Source organism: Giraffa tippelskirchi, chromosome 7 (assembly GCF_054371585.1).
Source record: "Giraffa tippelskirchi isolate mGirTip1 chromosome 7, T2T-mGirTip1v1.2.pri, whole genome shotgun sequence".
In the NCBI taxonomy this organism is placed as follows: Eukaryota; Metazoa; Chordata; class Mammalia; order Artiodactyla; family Giraffidae; genus Giraffa; species Giraffa tippelskirchi.
The window spans coordinates 13997042-14017625 of NC_137281.1; the positions used below are offsets into that span (position 1 = coordinate 13997042).

Consider the following 20584-nt stretch of genomic DNA (forward strand, 5'->3'; position numbering starts at 1 on the left):
CTAAGTGAGTGAGACAAGTGTCTTGGCTTCCCCTCCCCGACCTTTCCTTCCCCATCTTGTTGATAATGCATTTGCTTTCGCACCATCAGGGCTGATTACATCTATAGTCTGTTCTATTACCCTATTTAAGTCTTACATGCTGTAACCGTAAAGTATGCAGGGCTTGGGCTTTTCTTTTTTGACAGCTTTATTGAAGTAATTTACATACCATAAAATTCAGCCCTGTTGAGCGTACAATTCAGTGATTTGGTGAGTTTTCAGAGTTTGGCAGCCAGCACTACAGTTTTAGAGCATGTCTATCACCTCCAAAATATCCATTTTGCCTATTTGTGGTCACTCCTTGTTCCCATGCCCAGCAACTCCTCATCTTTCCCTATATTTAGATAGGTCTTTTCTGGACATTTCATTTATATACATTATACAATATGTAGCCTTTTGTATCCAGCACTTTCACTTGGCATACTCTCTTAGGGTTCATTCTCATTGTATCTTGTACCATTACTCCATTCCTTTTATTGTTTTGTTTAGTTTTGATTTTGGGCTGCACTGGGTCTTCCTTGCTGTGCGTGGTCTTTCTCTAGCTGCCGTTAAGCAGGGGCTCTAGGGTGCTGGTGGAGAAGGCGATGGCACCCCACTCCAGTACTCTTGCCTGAAGAATCCCAGGGACGGGGGAGCCTGGTGAGCTGCCGTCTATGGGGTCGCACAGAGTCGGTCGGACACGATTGAAGCGACTTAGTAGCAGCAGCAGCGAGGGTGCTGGGACTTCAGTGGTTGCAGCAGGAGGTCTCAGTAGTTGACCCACAGCTTGCGGAATCTTCCCCAACTAGAGATCAAACCAGTGTCCCTGCAGGCAGGTTCTTTCTTTTTTTTTTTGGCAGGCAGATTCTTAAACACTGCACCACCAGGGGAGTCATTCCTTTTAGTGTTGAAGAGTATTCCACTGTATGGATAGACCACATGTTGTTTATCCATTCACCAGTTGATAGACACCTGGATTGTTTTCAAATATATAATGTGCTGTGCACTTTAGCAGTCAAGTCAGTCTTTGTGTGACATACCTTTTCATTTCTCTTGGGTAGATAGCCTAGTAGTAGAATTGCTGTGTTTCAAACTTCCAGTGGTTAAGACTCCAAGCTTCTAATCCAGGGGGCACAAGTTTGACCCCTGGTTGAGGAACTAGGATCCCATATTCCTTGAAGCCAAAATAAATAAATACATATTTTTTTTAAAAAAAAAGAATCGTTGGATTTCATGGTAAGTTTATATTTCTTTTTTTTTTTAATGTTCAACTTTTACAGAAACTGTTTTCCAAAGAGGCTTTACCATTTTACATTCCCATCAGCAGTGTATAAGGGTCCCAGGTTCTCCCTGTCCTCACCAATCTTTTGGACAGCAGCCATTCTAGAGGGCATGAAGTGGCATCTCACTGTGATTTTAATTTCTATTTCCTTCATGACTAATGATGTTGAGCATCTTTTCACATGCTTATTGCTGTGCTAACTCTTTGTGCTGACTCTTTGTGACCCTATGGACTGTAGCCAGCCAGGCTCCTCTCTCCATGAGATTCTCCAGGCAAGAGTACTAGAGTGGGTTGCCACGGCCTCATCCAGGGGATTTTCCCGACCCAGGGTTTGAACCTGTGTCTCTTGCATTAGCAGGTGGGTTCTTTACCACTAGTGCCAGCTGGGAAGCCCGCATTTGCTTATTAGTCCTCTGTATTTCTTCTTTGGTGAAATGTCTATTCAAATCTTTTGTCAATTTTTTAACTGATTTGTCATATTATTGAATTTTAAGTGCTCTTTATATATTCTATATGTAAGTCTTTTATCAAGCATGTGATATACAAATATTTTCTGCCTATCTGTAGCTTGTCTTTCATTTTTTTAATAATGTCTTTTGAAGTACAAAGGTTTAAAATTTTGATAATGTTTAATTAATCCATTTTTTCTTTTATACATCATACTTTTGGTACTATATCCAAGAAATCTTTTCTTTTTAATATTTATTTATTTGGCTGCATCAGGTCTTAGTTGCAACACATGGGATCTCTAGATGTGGCCCACAGGCTTAGTTGCTCTGAGGCATGTGAGATCTTAGTTCCCCGACTAGGAATTGAACCCATGTACCCTGCATTGCAAGGTGGATTCTTAACCTCTGGGCCACCAGGGAAGTCCATGCCACTCCACTTCTGACTGCTGTGTACATCATTTCACCTCTCTGGGCCTCAGTTTCCTCATGGTGTGACAATCAACAGGAATAATACAGAAGCCACAAAAGATCATCCCCCATCAGTTCCTGGGTTTGAAGATCTGTCTCTTCTGGCCTACACTGTACGTTAATTTTTTTTTTCCTATAAATGCACTGCTAACATTTAAAAATCAGGTGATTTCACATAAACACAGGGATTTCCACTCTCTTGACAAACTGGAAGATGTGGCCAAACTAGGCCCACCTTCCTACTGGGCAGTAAGTCACCCAGAGTGAGTGCTGGCACGGCCTCCACGCTGGGCTCTTCTCTCCGTCTGACAGAGGCTCCACCATTCCCTGTTGGCTTGCACCGAGTCCACCTCACTTAGAGACAGAACCCCAGGTGGTGCTAGTGGTAAAGAATCTGCCTGCCAATGCAGGAGACATAAGAGACGTGGGTTCCATACCTGGGTCAGGAAGATCCCCTGGAGGAGAGCATGGCAACCCACACTGTATTCTTGCCTGGAGAATCCCATGGATGAAGGAACCTGGTGGGTTACAGTTCATAGGGTCACAAAGAGTTGGACGTGACTTAGCAAGCACACAGCACAGGATCAGCTGTTGTAATTGTGAGGCCAGCCAGGGCCGGTGGTATGAGTGGGGACTCAAATCCATCCCTTGCTGCAGTCATCAGGTCATGCTAACCCCAGGCTTGCCTTCACCCAGAAGAGGTGCCTTTAAAAATAAAAATCTACCTAAAGATTCTTACAGGCCAGTACAGGCCCTGATTATCTATATAGCTCAGTCTTGCTACTTGAAGGAGAAGGCATGCCAAATCTTTGTACAGGCAAACAATTCTGAAGAGTGAGAAATTTTCAATCTTGGTTTTTTGGGGGGTTTTTGTTTGTTTGTTTGACTATAATTCCCTGTGCTGTACAGTATACCCTTGTGGCTTCCACATTTCATTTGTTTTTAATTTTTATTTATTTGGCTGCATGCATGCATGCTGAGTCATTTCAGTTGTGTCTAACTCTTGGCAAACCTATGGACTGCAGCCCGCCAGGCTCCTTTATCCATGGGATTCTCCAGGCAAGAATACTAGAGTGGGTTGCCATGCCCTCTTCCAGGGGATCTTCCCAACTCAGGGATCAAACCTGCCTCTCTACATTGGCAGGTGGGCTCTTTACCACTAATGCCACCTGGGAAGCCCTTATTTGCCTTCACCAGGCCCCAGTTGCAGCAGCAACTGAACTCTTAGTTGGGGCATGTGGGGTCTAGTTCCCTGACCAGGAATTGAACCCGGGCGCCCTGCATTGGGAGCTCAGGGTCTTAGCCACTGGACCACCAGAGAAGTCTCAATCTTGTTTATTGATGATATTTCTGTAACAATTTGTTGTAGGTTAGGAACAACACTGGCAGGACTTCCTGACAGTCTGGTGATTAGGACTGGGAGCTTTCACTGCTGAGGGCTCGGGTTCAATCCCAGGTTGGGGAACTAATATCCTGCAAGTAGCACAGTGTGGCCAAAAAATAAAATAAAATAGAGACAACACTGGCACCACTGTTCCAGAGTAAAGTGTTAAAACTAATAAGGGAGAATGTCAGGTAGAGGAAAATCTCTCCAAGGCATGAAAAGGAAGCCATTCTGCCTAAAATTGAAAAGACTGACCATACAAGGTGCTAGCAAGTGCAGCTCTCATACATTGTTGATGGGAGTGCACAGTCATGCTGACAAAAATGGTTGGGTGTGTTCTCGTAAAGAACATGTGCTCCAAGAATTCCACTCCTACATATTTACTCGTGAGAAATGAAAACATATGTCCATACAACCGCTTGAATGTGAATGTTCATAGAAGCTTTATTCATAACAGCCTCAAGCTGGAAACAACCCAAATGTCCATCATGCCAAGTGAGTAAACAGATTGTGGTTTATCTGTTCAGTGGAATACTATTCAGTGATAAACAGGAGTGAACTGTCGATTAATACAGCAATGATGTGACTGAATCACGCAATGTTCTGCTGAAGGAAAGAAGACACAGGAGTGCATACTATGGTTATCACTCGGGGTCCAATGCAGAGACCGAAACCACACAGTAATTTGAAGGGAGAATGTTTAATGTACAGATTTATTCATCATAGCAGGGGATTAGAGTTAGAAGGAGTAGCTACTGAGAAATAAAGAGAATGGTAAAGAATATAAAATGGCAAATACAGGCAGCAGCCTCTACCCCTAAGATCTAAGATAGAGAGCTTGAGAAAGGTGTCAGCTCCAGACTGTCCTTGTCAGTCCCAGAAACCCTCACGCTTTGGGGTTTTTTGGGTTTTTTTAACATCTATTTTTATTTATTTGGCTACACCAGGTCTTAGCTGTGGTATGCAGGATCTAGTTCCCTGACCAGGGATTGAACCCTGGCTCCCTGCACTGGGAGCACGGAGCCTTAAGCCACTGGACCACTAGGGAAGTCCCCAGACCCTGACGCTTTGGGAGAACACTTGGACACGGCTCACTAAATGGCAAAGGAGTCCCTTTCGTGCTCCGGCTGTGGAACTTGCCAGAATTCGGTCCTTTAAGGATGCTAGGGAAAACAGTTCACAAGGAAGTGTCTCACCAGAGGCAATCAGCCAAGAAACAAGCTGAGGTGGGTGCCAGGGCAAGGTGCTGGCTGAGGGGTGCTCCTCACTGCCAGGCCCTGGAGAAGCCGACTCCCTTGTGAACGCGGCAGGAAAAGCTGCCTGCCTTTGGGGAACCGCGACTGGAAGATAGAAGCAAAACTCTTTCCTCCTGCAACACCTCTCTGGCTCCCTCTACTGGAAAACTTTAGCATGGCAGCCAGCGAAGGAAGAAGATTTAAATGCCTGAACTCCTCCGGTTTCTCACCTTGGAGCTGTGTGGCAGTCAGTTGGTACCTGGCACACCATATGATTCCATTTATGTGAAACTCTAGAAAAGAAAACTTCTAGTGACAAAAAGCAAATTAGTGGCTGGGGTGGAGGTTGGAAAGGGTAAACATTCTAGAGTAACAGAAATGTCTCTCTTGTTTATGAAGGTGGTTGTACCATCGCATACAGTTGTTAGAACACAAACTGTACACTTGAAATGTTTGCACTTTATTGGATGTAAATTAGACATCCGTGAATGTATTTTTTTTTAATTTTTAAAAATTTCTGGGAAATAGGACTCTTGGGCAAATATGAATGGAATATATGCATGCGTGCACACACCGCAGAAAGTGAAAGTCGCTCAGTCGTGTCCGACTGTTTGCAACCCCATATACAGCCCATGGAATTCTCCAGGCAAGAATACTGGAGTGGGTAGCCATTCCCTTCTCTAGGGGATCTTCCCAAACCAGGGATCGAACCCAGGTCTCCTTCACTGCGGGCAGATTCTTTACCAGCTAAGCTACCAGGGAAGAACCGCAGAAATGTGCCCCAAATCCCACCACTGAGATCCCCTCGCTTATCCCGGTGCATACACTATATCTCCGTGTAGTGTTACTGGAGGTAATTCCTGGCTTTGGCTTGGTGGCTTGCTCATGCATTCTCCCTGAGGAGTTCAAGTTCAACATGGGTGCCCTAGGTAGTTAGCACGAGTTTTGAAAGGGGGATGAGTTGGACATGTGCCCACCCACCTCTCGCATTTCCGTTCTCCCCAAGGGAGATCCACAAAGGGCATCTCAGTAGGTTCAGATTACCAAATCTTCATCCAAAGAGTGAAATCCTATTAGTTCTTGTATAATATTGGGTCTTACTTATTCCTTGAGTCCCAGCCATGACTTAAGGATATTTCTCCTTCACTGCTCACATCCAGCCCTTGAGATAGAATAGTTATTCATATGTCACATGTTACAGACAAGAAAACTGAGGCTCAGAGGCCAGCAACATGCCAAAGTGATGGCCTGTCCAAGAAAAGGCAGAACCAGATTTTTTTTTTTTTTCGGCTGTGCTGAGTCTTTGTTGCTGGTCTGGCTTTTCTCTAGTTGCAACGAGCAGGGGCTACACTCTAGTTGCGACATTCCGGCTTCTCATTGCAGTGGCTTCTCGTCGCAGAGCACGGGCTCTAGAGCACAGGCTCGTTATTGTGGAGCATGGGCTTAGTTGTTCCAAGGCATCTGGGATCTTCCCTGATCAGGGACTGAACCCGTGTCTCCTGCCTTGGCAGGTGGATTCTTTACCCTTGAGCCACCAGGGAAGCCCAGAACCAGGATTTGAACCTGGATTATCTGCCTCCATAGTGGGAGCTCCTGACCACCAGCTGTCCTGCTGGGAGCAGCAGCCTAGAGTCCTGGAAACCCTCAGCCACTCCCTGCTCCCAGCAGAGGGTCCTAATAGGCTTTACCAATATTGAGTCTTTGACAGTCGAGTCTTTTCTACCCCCATGATTGTATTCTGAAAAACTTCAGGCATACTGAAACGCTCAAATAATTATACGGTGACTCTTAAGATAGGGAGACAAAGACAATACCTATGTATTTTTTTAGACTGATACTGAAATATTACCATTCACAGCAACTGTTTGTTCAATATTCCAAATTCATAAAACAAAAGTTAGTGACATGACACTTGAAGTACAAAAATGTATAAATACCACAGCAAGTGCAATTTATAAATATACAATGGTTGGGACTTCCCCGGTGGTTCAGCAGTTAAGACCCTGCACTCCCACTGCAGGGGGCAAGCGTTTGATCCCTAGCGGGGGAACTAAAGATCTTGCATGCCGCATGGCCCAGCCAAAAAAAAATAATAAATAATAAATAAGCAATGGTTGCACCTAAGTTATCCCAATATATTACTAGCTGATCAAATCATAAAAGTAATTTCAAAATCAATGGAAATATACTTGCTAAATTAATAAAGATAAAATTAACAAAGTTAAGGAAGAAAATTAACCAAGTAAAAATGACGCTATAGGGCTTCCCAGGTGGCGTGGTGGTAAAGAATCTGCCTGCCAATGTAGGAGACACAGATTTGATTCCTGATCTGGGAGGATTCCACATGCTTCCAGACAACTAAGCCCATGCATCACAACTATGGAGCCCGTGCTCGAGAGCCCGGGAGCTCCAACTACTGAAACCCTGGAGCCCTAGAGCACTCTGCAACTAGACAAAAGCCCGAGCAGCAGTGAAGACCCAGCACAGCCAAAAATAAGAATAATAAATAAAATTACTTTCAAAAATGCTATATAAAATGAAGATAGTTTAATGAATCATGAGCTGTGAAAATGAAATTATATCATTTGACCTTCATCAAGAGTAACTACTCTGGGGAAAGTGTGCAGCTAGCAGGAGAGACCATGTGGAGATGGGGAACTGCCTGGGGAATTCCCAGCCAGAGAGTCTCCTTGTCCAGTGCTCAGCAGAGGAGTGACGAACTTTCAGAAGATGCCCGAGCGCCATGCTCTGCCTGAGGACCACGGCACGAGAGCCCCCGAGAACCATGTGACTGAGCCCTGTTAGTCCCCAGGACCATCAAAAATAATCATAAAATAATGCTTATTATACCATGGCAATGGTTTTGCCACTGAGTCATGGGGGTATTTTTGCGCAAAATTTTCTAGTCACTCTAAAAAGCCCCTACACAATTCGAGGAACCGCCGAGGAAAGAGAGAAGCTACCTTTCAATAGTTTCAAGGGTTCTTGAATTTAAAAATAATCCTTTCGTGGTCGCTTTCAGCAGCACATATATACTAAAGTTGGAACGATACAGTGAAGACTAGCATGCCCCCTGGGCAAGGATGACCCATGTATTTGTGAAGCGGCTTCCCTTGTGGCTCAGATGGTAAAGAATCTGCCTGCAATACTGGAGACCCAGGTTCCATCCCTGGGTGGGGAAGATCCCCTAGAGAAGGGAATGGCAACGCAGTCCAGTATTCTTGCCTGTAGAATTCCATGGACAGAGGAGCCTGGCGGGCTACACAGTCCATGGGGTTGCAAAAAGTCAGACATGACTGAGAAACTAACACTTTCACTTTTTAAAATCATCATCATCGTCCTCATCCTATTTTTTGTTTGATAACTTTGCAGAGAGCCTTTTGGATATCTTTTGGTTCCTTTCCATGGACTACCATCTCTGTTTTTATTGTTATTATTGTTTCCAGTAAACCTTTTCTAGGAAGTGTACACACTGTACAGCCTGATGAATTTTCACAAATGAACACACATGTAACCCGACTTTAGATCAAGAAACAGGAAGGAAAAAAACCAACTTTCAAATGAGTACCTCTGCCCAGATGGAACTTTTTTTAAAACTTATTTTATTGAAATATAGTTGATTTAAGAAAAAAATAAAAGCAAAAAAAAAGAGAATATAGTTGATTTACAATGTTGGATTAATTTCTGCTGTGCAGCAAAGTGGTTCAGTTACACATACATGCACCTTCTTTTTCATATTCCTTTCCATTATGGCTTATCCCAGGATATTAAACATAGTTTTCTGTGCTACACATTAGAACCTTGGTGGGGTTTTTTTAATATTTTAAAAATTTTATGTTTTATTTATTTGGCTGCACTGGGTCTTAGTTGCAGCATGTGGGATCTAGTTCCCTGACCAGGAATCGAACTCAGGCCCCCTGCATTGGGAGCACAGACAGTCAGTGGACCACCAGGGAAATCCCGGGATCTTGTTTATCCACTCTATTTATAATAGTTTGCGTCTGCTAATCCCAACTCTCAATCCCTCCTTCCCTCATTCCCCTCCCCCATGGTAACCACAAGTCTGTTCTCTATGTCTGTGAGTCTGTTTCTGTTTTACAGATAAGTTCACTTGTGTTATATTTTAGATTCCAATTATATTACATGGTATTTGTCTCTTACTTCACTTAGTATAATAATCTCCAGGTCTACCTATGTTGCTGCAAATGACATTATTTCATTCTTTTTTATGACTGAGTAGTATTCTATTATAGATATGGACCACATCTTTATCCATTCCAAATGGAACTTTTAATCCTGCCTGGGATTCTCTTGGCCATCCTCTGTGAGTTGTACCTGTCCCCTGAAATACAAGTCACTGACCATCGTTACATTTAGCAAGTGCTGTATAAGAGACCACTCAAAATGCAGTGACTTAAAACAATACCCATTCCTTTATTATTCTGATGGCTCTGGGACTGCCTGGGCTCAGCTAAGCAATTCTCAGGGGCTCTTGTGCAGGTCCCATCAGGCAGTGATTGGGGCTGGGTCATTTGGGGGCTCATTAACTTCCCTGTCTAGCGCCTGGGATGTTGTTGTTGTTGTTCAGTTGCTAAGTCCAACTCTTTTTCAACCCCAGTAGCCCACCAGGCTCCTCTGTCCATGGAATTCTCCAGGCAAGAAAACTGGAGTGGGTTGCCATTCCCTCCTCCAGGAGAACTTCCTCACCCAGGGATCGAACCTGGGTCTCCTGCATTGGCAGGTGGATTCTTTACCACTGAGCCACCAGCACCTAGGATGGGAAGACCCAAACAGCTGAGGCTCCCCAAGCATGTATATATATACATATATATCTTCCTGTGGTCTCTCCACTGTGATGACTTCAGGACAGCCAGACTCACATGGTGACTCAGGCGGTGGTTGCTGGAACTGGTTCACACCAGATCCTGGGAGTGCATTGTGGACAGCGCTTTCCAACTCCAAAGCTCAGAGACATCATGTTGGTAGCTTGCCATCAGCCATGGACAGTATATTCACACCACTGAAATCAGCAAATGCTACAATCCCTTAATCCAAAAGCTCTGAAAACCATGTCTTTCACGGATCCCCCAACCGGGGATCGAAGCTGCACACGCTGGATTGGAAGGCAAAGTCTGAACCACGGAACCCCCAGGGAAGTCCAAGAGCCCACTGTTAAACATTTAGGAGCACACCACTGGACTCATGGCTCCCCAGGCATGCATCCCCAGACAACACAACCTCCGCAACCTCTTAGCGACGTCACTTCTGTGATGCTCTGAAAAGGTGAAGCACTCCCAAAGGCCTGCCCATGTCAAGGAGAGGGGTGTGAATGGAGAATGGTCAAGTCCTGGAAAAGAGCACGGCAGATTGGATACATTGTTATAGCCATTTGGGGAAGATGTCTGCTGTGCATCACAGGTCCCTGGAAACTGAATACCAGTATCATCCCCCAGTCACTGTGACAACCAATACGATTATCCTCCCCACCAAACACACACAGACACATACACACATCCAAACACCCTGGCAGCAGGCAGTGATCTGCCATTCTGACCCAGCCAGTAGCTGGCATTCAGCTGGGTTGGACATAGTGGCTACAAGGCACCTCGTGGTCCTCAGTAGAGCATCACAGATAAGCAGTTTGAATACCCAGGGCTCATACAGTACATCACTTGAAAGTCCTTGCTCCCCAGTGAAGTCCGGCTGCCCTCGTGGTGTGAGGGGACCACTCTCAGGTCCAGAAATCCCCCCACTCACCAGCGATCGGCACATTCTTAAGGAGAGATGACCCGGGGAACTAGGCTCTGGTGAGTTTCATGTCCATGCTGGGCAAGCTGGTGGACTCACTTGTAAATTGCAGCTAATTATTAATGCAACTAATAACCACCTGGGGGCAAAATACACCCTAGTCTCTAAAGCCTGTCTCCACAACTTCAGTTCTCTGTTGTGGGGGCAAAGTGGAGTCGGACTTTGTGCCATGTGCACAGACCGCCTGTCTGATACAGGCTTAATTCTTAACAAGACCTTAATCAATTTATTTCAAAAAAGTAACAGCTGACATGAATCGAGCAATTACTGGCACTAGATGATATAACAAGCATTAGATCATTGAAGGCTCTTAACCCAGGGCAACCTCTGAGGATCATATTGGCCGTTAAAACACAATGATGGAATTCAGTGCAATGATGCAGCTTAAATGCTCAGCACAGTGGTTTAGGAAGGGCCCAATAAATGTCACCAGATGGAAATCTCATAGCTAAATGTTTGCTCGTCATCTTTTTATGGTGTGTAATGATAATAGCAACTAACATAATTTAGTGTCTAATATATTAATATCACTTTTACTTATGAGATGCCGGAGGTTATTTCTTGAGTGCTTTACCAATATAATTCATTTCATTCTCACAACAACCCTATGAAGGAAGTATGGTTAACACCCTCATTTTCAGAAGAAGAAAGTGAGGCACAAGAAGATGAAGAGATTTGCCCTTGAGGCAAGAGGCTTAGCTGGGACTCAACCCAGGCTGGCTGGACTCAGGAATCAGCATTTCATCACTAAGCTCTTTTGCCAAGGTGTTTTGTTTTGTTTTAAATAAAGGTGTTTCATTTTGTTATGCCTCAGCTTCCTCATCTGTGAAGTGGGTTTCTGATGTGACAGTTCGTTCATTCATTCACTTAATATCTCTTTATTGAACACTTTTATGTGTCACACACTGGTGTGGACACTGATGTGCAGTGTACAAAATCAGCAGCAATTCTGCCCTCATAGTGATTATTACAATGTGGCTAGGGTAACAAACAATACGGAAGATTTACTTAAGTAAATTATATCAAAACATGGGCTTAACTGGTGGCTCAGATGGTAAAGAATCCACCTATACTTACGTGTGTGGTGTGACAGGAGTGTTAGAAAAGAATAAAGCAAGGAAAAGGGAAGGAGAAGCAGGCAATGGTCATGAGGCCCTGAAATTGTAAATATGGTGGCCAGAGACAGTCTCGTGGAGAAGTTGAGCCAAGGTTTGAAGGAAGTGTGGAGGTGAGCAAAAAGAAGTACTCTGGATCTGGGTGATGAAAACAGCCTGTGCAAAGGCTCTGAGGTATGGAGGCTGGTATGGCCGGGGCAGAGTGAGTAAGGGGAAATAAGGGCAGAGAGATGACGAGTGCTGATCATGCAGGGCTTGTGGGCCACAGTGAGCACCTTTCCCTGACCCTGATGAGGTGGAGCCCAGCAGGGCTCTGAGCAGGCAGGGACTGGACCCAAACTCAGGTGTTCACACCTGTGCTGGCTGCTTGTGGGAAACGGGCTCTTGCGGAAAGGAGCAGGGAGACAGTGATGGTCCAGGGTGAGAGGTGATGAGAGTGGATGAAATCCCCAAGAGAGTGAGTACTGATGGAGAATAGAGGAGGTTCAAAGACTAATCCCTGACCCTGAGATCAGAGGAAGGAGGAAGAAACAGCCAAGGAGACTGACTAGGAGCCACTAGGCAGCCAGAAGGGGTCCAGAGGGATGTGGTGGCTCAGAGAAGTGACGTGACTCCTGCGTCAGGTGCTGTTAACAGCTCAAGCAAAGTGAAGACTGAGTGAACAGTGACTATTGGTTCAGCACCAAGAGAGGTCACCCACCCAAGGTGGGTGACCTTAACATTTCAGGATAGAGAAGAAGGGGCTTCCCTGGTGGCTCAGGGAATCTACCTGCAATGCTGCAGACCCAGGTTCAATCCCTGGATCAAGTAGATCCCCTGGAGAAGGGAAGGGCTACCCACTCCAGTAGTTGCCTGGAGAATTCCATGGACAGAGGAGCCTGGCAGGCTACAGTCCATGGGGTCATGAAGAGTTGGGTACAACTGAGTGATTAACATTTTAAGGAGGGCAAAGCCTGGTTAGAGAAGGTATGAGTGAGAATAGCAGTAGACCATATGGAGGCAGTGAGTGTGACAACTTTTTGGAGAAGTTTTACTATAAAGAGGACCAAAGAAATGGGGTCATAGCTGGAAAGGGAGCTGGAATCAAGAGTATTTTCATTCATTTTCATATGAGATGACTCTGTGTGGGCTGATGAGAATGACCCAGTTCAGAGAGGGAAGCTGAAGGTGCAGCAGAGAGAGGAGAACTATGAGACAGTGGCCTGGAATGGGCACAGTTATGGTGGGAAAGCAGAGGGTAGGGAGGGTCTATGGGGCAGTGGGGGTCTGTGGACACTCACTTTCTATCGATTTTTTTTTTTCTGCAAAATAAGAAGCAAGGAGGGACTTTCATGGTGGTCCAGAGGTTAGGACTCTGTGCTTCCACCCCTTCAGGGGGAACTGATTGGATCCCTGGTTAGGGGGAACTAACTAAGAAGCTGCATGCCACACCACGTGGCCAAAAATAAATAAGAAGAAGCAGGGAAAGAGTGGAAAGGTGGAAGGAAGTGTGATGTGTTGGAGGTTAGGGGAGAAGGGGTGAAATAGCTACCTATAGAGAGGAAGAGCTAGTGGATAAGAGAAATGTAATCTGATTGCCAGACAGCACTGCAGGCACGCTTGAGCGTCAAGTTCACAAACTTGAAGTGGAGCCGGCCAGTGGAGTTGTGTGTTGTTCTTCAGCTGCTTTAAACCGTGTGAGTACAGGCGCAGGTAAGTGGAGGGCTTGGATTTAACCAGGTCATGCGTGGGAGGAAGCCAGAGGAGGCCAGGGTGTATGCAAAACAATGTTTTTAATGATTAACCGAGGAACTTAAGCTGGATAAAGAAGAATTGAGAACTGATGGGGTGAGGGGCAGTGAAAAAGAGGTAGGGACAAAGAATGGGAGATCACAGTGGGTTAGCAGGACTTTGGAGGGTCTAGGGCACTGGAGAGAGAGAGCTGGAAAGAGAGGAGGTGATGACTGGAGAGTGAGAAGCCTGAGATGGAGACTCTGAAGAGGCCGTTGTTACTGAGACACAGTGTAGGAAAGAGGGGCTAGGAGGACAGCTGGTCAGGGAACAAGAGAGGCCCGGATGGCAGAAGGAAGGATCATCAACCTGGATGTGGAAATCACCCAGAATGTTGATAAGAGCAACCTGAGTGGCAATGAGCCTAGAGCTAAAATCATGGAGAAGTGATGAGTAGTCATCTGGGTCACCAGATGATGCTGACAAGGTGACACACAATCAACCCTGATGAGCTGGGGCGTTTGGGGGAGGACGGAGGGAGAATGATCTGAAAACAGCACCAAGGAGCAAGATGTACCCACTTGGAAGGGTCACAGGACAGCTGGGTTCTGGTTAGAGCAAGAAGGTGACAAGAATGTTCAGTGAAGAGACTGAGGAAATGATTTTGCTGAAGGACAGGTCATGGATTCCAAAGGCCAGAGAGTTGGGACACCTGGGGAATGGAGCGGAAATGGTTTCCCTCTCGGTGGGTTTTTCTCATAGGTCTTCAGTGAGCGTATGGTCATATGTAAAGTGCTCAGCCTGACGTAAGTGCACCGGCCAGAGCAGGAAGCCGTGGTTAGCAGCCCTCGTGGGGTCATGATCAGGCTTAGGGGTTTGTTGCTCAAGGGGGAAAGATGGGGAGAAACCCGTCGCCATCTGGAGCCAAGTGGCAGGAACTAGATGCCGAGTTTCTTGGAGCTGGCAGCCTCCCGGTCGCCCGCCCGTGTACCTGGTGAGGTCACGATCAAGCCGCAGAGGACTTGCGTCCTGGAAGGAGAGCTGGAGGGAGGCCAGGCTGCCCTAACCTGCCGACCCCTCTCTATCTGCAGGACTCTGGCGGCTGGAGATGGGCGCCCGGCCCTCGCGGCGGCGGCGGCTGCCCGCGGACCCGCCCATAGCTTTGGACGCGCTGCCCCCGGAGCTGCTCGTGCAGGTGCTGAGCCACGTGCCCCCGCGCGCGTTAGTGATGCGCTGCCGCCCGGTGTGCCGCGCCTGGCGCGACGTGGTGGACGGGCCCACCGTCTGGCTGCTGCAGCTGGCCCGCGACCGCAGTGCGGAGGGCCGCGCCCTTTATTCAGTGGCCCAGCGCTGCCCGCCCAACAGCGAGGATGAGGAGGAGTTCCCGCTATGCGCCCTGGCGCGCTACTGCCTGAGAGCGCCCCTAGGCCGCAACCTCATCTTCAACTCCTGCGGAGAGCGTGGGTGCTGGGGGTGGGGCCGAGGGGCGGGGGCGGGGCCAGGGGTGGGACCGAGGAGACCCCAGGGATGGGTGGGCGGGGCCAGGAGCCAAGGGCCGCGGTCCTTGAGAAACTGGGTGAGTGAGGCCAGGGAGGAGCTGGGGCAGAGACAGACTGAGTGGGAGGATCCAGGGGCTGTGGGCAGTGTTGTTCAGTCGCTCACTCCTGTCCAACTGTTTGCGGTCCCATGGACTGCAGGACCCCAGGCCTCCCTGTCCTTCATCATCTTCGGAGCTTGCTCAAACTCATGTCCATTGAGTCGGTGATGCCATCCAAACATCTCGTCTTATCTCGTCCCCTTCTCCTCCTACCTTCAATCTTTCCCAGCATCAGGGTCTTTTCCAATGAGTCGGCTTTTCGCATCAAGTGGCCAAGGTATTGGAGCTTCAGTGGAGGGAGTACAAATTGGTTGGCAAGACAGGGGAGGAGGCGCCAAGGGGCGGGGCCGTGGCAGAGGTGCCGCTCTGCTGGAACTGTAGACTTGGTTGTTGTTCAGTCACTAAGTCGTGTCCGACTCATTGCGACCCCGTGAACTGCAGCACGTCAGGCTTTCCTGTATTTGCTCAAACTCATATCCATTGAATTGGTGACGCTATCCAACCATCTCATCCACTGTCGTCCCCTTCTCCTCCTGCCCTCAAGCTTTCCCAGCATCAGGGTTTTTCCCAGTGAGTTGGCTCTTCCCATTAGGTGGCCAAAGTATTGGAGCTTCAGCATCAGTCCTTCCAATAAATATTCAGGGTTGATTTCCTTTAGGATTGACTGGTTTGATCTTCTTGCAGTCCAAGGGGCTCTCAAGAGTCTTCTCCAGCACCACAATTTGAAAACATAAAATCTTCAGCAGTCAGCTTTCTTTATGGTCCAACTCTCACACCCATATGTGATTACTGGAAAAACCATAGCTTTGACTATATGGACCTTTGTCAGAAAAGTGATGTTTCTGCTTTTTAATACACATAGCTTTTCTTCCAAGGAGCAAGCCTCTTTTAATTTCATGGCTACAGTCACCGTCCACGGTGATTTTGGAGCCCAAGAAAATAAAATCTGCCACTGTTTCCACTTTCCCCCATCTATTTGCCATGAAGTGACGGGACTGGATGCCATGATCTTAGTTTTTTAATGTTGAGTTTTAAGCCACTCTCCTCTATTGACCACTCTCCTCTTTTACTTTCATCAAGAGGCTCTTTAGTTCCTCTTTGCTTTTTGCCATTAGAGCAGTATCATCTGCATATCAGAGGTTGTTGATATTTCTCCCAGAAATCTTGATTCCAGCTTGTGATTCATCCAACCTGGCATTTCACATGATGTACTCTGTATAGAAGTTAAGTAAGCAGGGTGACAATATACAGCCTTGATGTACTCTTTTCCCAGTTTTGAACCAGTCTGTTGTTTCACGTCTGGTTCTAACTGTTGCTTCTTGAACTGCATACAGGTTTCTCAGGAGGCAGGTAAAGTGGTCTGGTATTCCCATCTTTTTATAATTTCCACAGTTTGTTGTGATCCACACAGTCAAAGGCTTTAGTGTAGTCAATGAAGCAGAAGTAGATGTTTTTCTGGAATTCCCTTGGTTTTTCTATGATCCACTGGGTGTTGGCAATTTGATCTCTGGTTCCTCTGCCTTTTCTAAATCCAGCTTGTATATCTGAAAGTTTTTGGTTCACATACTGTTGAAGCCTAGCTTGAGGGATTTTGAGCATTACCTTGATAGCTTGTGAGTTGAGTGGATTGTGCGGTATATTTGTGTGGGACAATTGTGCGGTAGTTTGAACATTAACTTTGGCAATGCTCTTCTTTGGGATTGGAATGAAAACTGACATATTCCAGTCCTGTGGCCACTGCTGAGTTTTCCAAATTTGCTGGTATAATGAGTGCAGCACTTTAATGGCATCATCTTTTTAGGATTTGAAATAGCTCAGCTGGAATTCCATCACCTCCACTAGCTTTGTTCATAGTGATGCTTCCTAAGGCCCACTTGACTTCACACTCCAGAAGTCTGGCTCTGAGTGACCACACCATTGTGGTTGTCCCAGTCATTAAGACCTTTTTTTTGTATAGCTCTTCTGTGTATTCTTGCCACCTCCTCTTAATCTCTTTTGCTTCTATTAGGTCCTTATGGTTTCTGTTCCGTCTTTGAGTGAAATGTGCCCTTGGTATCCGAATTTCTTGAAGAGATCTCTAGTCTTTCCCATTCTTTTGTTTTCCTCTGTTTCTTTGCATTGTTGACTTAAAAAGGCTTTCTTACCTCTCCTTGCTGTTCTTTGGTACTCTGCATTCAAATGGGTATTTCTTTCCCTTTCTCCTTTGCCTTTCGCTTCTCTTCTCTCAGCTCAAACAACCGCTTTGCCTTCTTGCATTTCTTTTTCTTTGGGATGGTTATGGTCACTGCCTACTGTACAATGTTACGAACCTCTGTCCATAGTTCTCTGTCTACCTGATCTAATCCCTTGAATCTATTCATCACCCCCACTGTATAATCATAAGGAATTTGATTTAAGTCATGCCTGCATGGTCTAGTGGTTTTCCCTACTTTCTTCAATTTTGCAATTAGGAGCTGATGATATGAGTTACAGTTAGCTCCAGGTCTTGTTTTCACTGATTGTCAAAAGCTTCTTCATCTTCCGTTGCAAAGAATATAATCAACCTGATTTCGGTATTGACCATCTGGTGATGTCCACGTGTAGAGTCTTCTCTTGTGTTGTTGGAAGCGGGTGTTTGCCACTGGACCACCGGGGAAGTCCCTTCAACTCAGTGGGCGGTGGTTAAAGGGGGAGGAGCCAGGGGAGGGCTGGGGAGAAACCGATTGGGTGCTAACAGGGGGCGGAGCTTGCATAGAAAGAACAGGCCGTTTTGAGAGGCTGTGGGAAAGGGAACTGAGTAAATGGGCGGGGTCAAGGCTGGAGGATCCCAGAGGTAGCACCCCGGGGCGGGGCTCAGAATTAAAGTCCAGTGGTTCAGGAGATTTAAGAGAGGCAGGGCAGGGGACAGGGCCGAGCGAGGCTGAGAAGAAGCTGCCTGCTGGGAGGGAGGGGCCGGTGGATGGAGCACAATAGGTACTGGCTGGCTCTCTCCTGGGCAAGCTGGAGCGCGAATCCCTCGTGTTTAACCCTATTATATCCCACAGAGGGCTTCAGAGGCTGGGAGGTGGAGCACGGCGGGAATGGCTGGGCCGTGGAAAAGAACCTCATAATGATGCCGGGCGCTCCTTCCCAGACCTGCTTCGTGACTTCGTTCGAGTGAGTAGCCTTTGATCCCTGGGGCGAGGGAGGGGGAGCCTTACCCTACGGTCCTCATCCTCACCCTCACCTACTTTCACACTCTCTTTCCCACATGCATGTATTCAGTCATTCGACTAATAACTGTTAGGCTTTTGAATTCCCTCTTTTGTCAGTTACTTGTTCCTATTTTTAACACTTACTTTATTTATTTGGCTGCATCAGGTCTTAGTTGAGGCATACAAACTCTCAGTTGCAGCATGTGGGATCTAGTTCCCTGACCAGGGATCGAACCCAGGCCCCCTGCACTGGGAGCATGGAGTCTTAGCCACTGGACCACCAGGGAAGTCCCTGCCTGTTCATATTTTTATTAAGATTGATGTCTTATTCTCGTTGATATACAAGAATTCCTTGTATATTCTAGATGTCAGTTATTTGTCCATCCTGGACATTACAGAAATCTCCCACTCTACCATATGAATTAAGTGTGTCCGTGGTATTCTTGGTTATTTTCATATGATCAAATTCATCTTTTTGCTTTAGAATTTGTTTTTGAAATTTTGTTTAAAAAAATCCTTCCCTCCCCTTATATCCTAACAGTGTTCTCTTCTACTGTTTTCTAGTAACCTCATAGTTTTATCTTTTACATTTAGATTTTTAATCTGCCTTTGAATGTGATTCGGTAAGGATCCAGTTTTTTGTTTTTCCCTCTATATACTGAGCCAATTTTCCCAACACCATGTACTAAAGAATTCTTCCTTTCCCCATGGAATGTCAGCACCACCTCTATCATTTACGAAGTTCCAATGCATAGCTAGGTCTGTCCTTAAGCACTCGGTTCTGGTCAGTTTATCAGTTCTCCTGGTAAATCACTATTTCTGTTATTATGGCACATTGAAATTCGAGAAGGACTGTTTACAAAGATACAGGCAGAACACAAGGGATCCTGCAGGACCCTAGGCTAGGGGGAAGGGACATTATCACCCCTAAGCCTGGCAGGGGTAGGGGAGGAAACAGTTATTGAAACATAATGACAGAGAAAGCTGGGAGGAGAGGGCACTGTGGAGAGGGTCCTTTCCTGGAGAGACACAAAGTCCCACTATTGATCCCTTGGGAGGGAGCCAGGAGAATAAATACCCTGATTCCACTCTCTTCTCCCTTCTATCTGATGCTGAAGCTTCCCATTGACTGACCCAACAGGAAGTAGAGGGGAAGGGAGACCCTTCCATACAGGCAACATAATCTTAGACTGGGGGCCTCTTGGACCATGAGGAGACCCCAGAACTCTCGCTCAGATATCTACTATGGTGTGCCTCTGCATTCATGTCCTGGTCCCCACCAATATAAGGGGCAAGCCTGCATACAGTAGCCTCGTGGCGGCCACAGCAGAGTGAATGATGGAAGGGAATCTGAGAGGCCAAGGGGATGTCCACAGCCCATCATACGTCTTGTCTGGTAGAGCAGTCCTGAGCGGCTGCTTCAGACAGGGTAGTCAGGGGAGGCTTCCGGGAGGAGGTGATTTCTGGGCTGTGATTTGAATGATGGAACTCTTGGCCCTCCACGCTGCATTATCCCCCTCTTCCTAGATGGTGCTTTAAGAGGCAGCTTGTGGACTTGGTGATGGAGGGGGTATGGCAGGAGCTGCTCGACAGTGCCCAGATCGAGATCTGTGTGGCCGACTGGTGAGTGAACAGTGGCAACCTGCTCGCACCCCCACCCCGGTGGAGGTGGCAGTTCTACAGAAGGGGCTCATTTCACACCCTGTCACCCCCATGGGCTGGCACTGCTACTGTGTCCCCTTCATAGTGATGCTGAAAGAAGGGAAGCTATGCTCTCATAGTAGCAGAGCCAGGGAGGGACGGACCTTTGGCGAGCCCAGGCTCTGGCTGCACCCCAGGAACATCCAGGCTCGTCCCCCGGGCTCTGGCTCCACCCCAGGCACACCCAGGCTCCTCCTCCAGGCTCTGGCTCCACCTCAGGGGCACCTAGGCTCCTGGCGCTAGGTTCCCAGGCCTGACATCATCAAAGTTCCTGGAGGCCAGAGACCTGAGTGGGTGGCGGAGACTGAAGGCTCACCACCACCTGGCAGGTGGGGTGCCCGGGAGAACTGCGGCTGCATCTACCGGCTTCGGGTCCGCCTCCTGGACGTGTATGAAAATGAAGTGGTCAAGTTCTCGGCCTCACCCAACCCGGTCCTTCAGTGGACTGAGAGAGGCTGCCGACAGGTGGGTCCAGACCGCCTTCCACACCACCCTTGACCTGTCCAGAGGCACACCCACATCTCACCCTGGTCAAATTCGGTTCTCAGCTCTCAGCACCACTATCTGTATCTGTAACAACAACAGCTAACAATTATTGAGCCCTTATTACAGGCCTGTCCAAAAGTTTTACCCATTAATTCATT

General features: G+C 47.0%; 1 protein-coding gene and 1 non-coding gene across 12 annotated transcripts in view; both read left to right on the top strand.

Moving 5' to 3' along the window:
- LOC145515620 (F-box only protein 17) overlaps positions 1–20584 on the top strand; it is a 31697-nt gene that overhangs the window by 6108 nt on the left and 5005 nt on the right. For 2 of the 11 annotated variants that reach the window (XM_081516474.1, XM_081516470.1), the window contains exons 2-6: positions 13341–13451; positions 14561–14929; positions 18090–18201; positions 19767–19862; positions 20270–20405. In XM_081516474.1, coding sequence (XP_081372600.1) covers positions 14578–14929; positions 18090–18201; positions 19767–19862; positions 20270–20405 — 696 coding nt within the window. In that variant the 5' untranslated portion in view covers positions 13341–13451; positions 14561–14577. Of the gene's footprint in view, positions 1–13340; positions 13452–14281; positions 14464–14560; positions 14930–18089; positions 18202–19766; positions 19863–20269; positions 20406–20584 lie in introns of those variants that run through there. The other 9 variants (XM_081516476.1, XM_081516478.1, XM_081516473.1 and 6 more) reach the window with 6 other exon arrangements.
- On the top strand, positions 7845–7954 carry LOC145515934 (U6 spliceosomal RNA). The gene has a single exon (XR_014061138.1). It is a non-coding gene; the product is annotated as a U6 spliceosomal RNA (small nuclear RNA).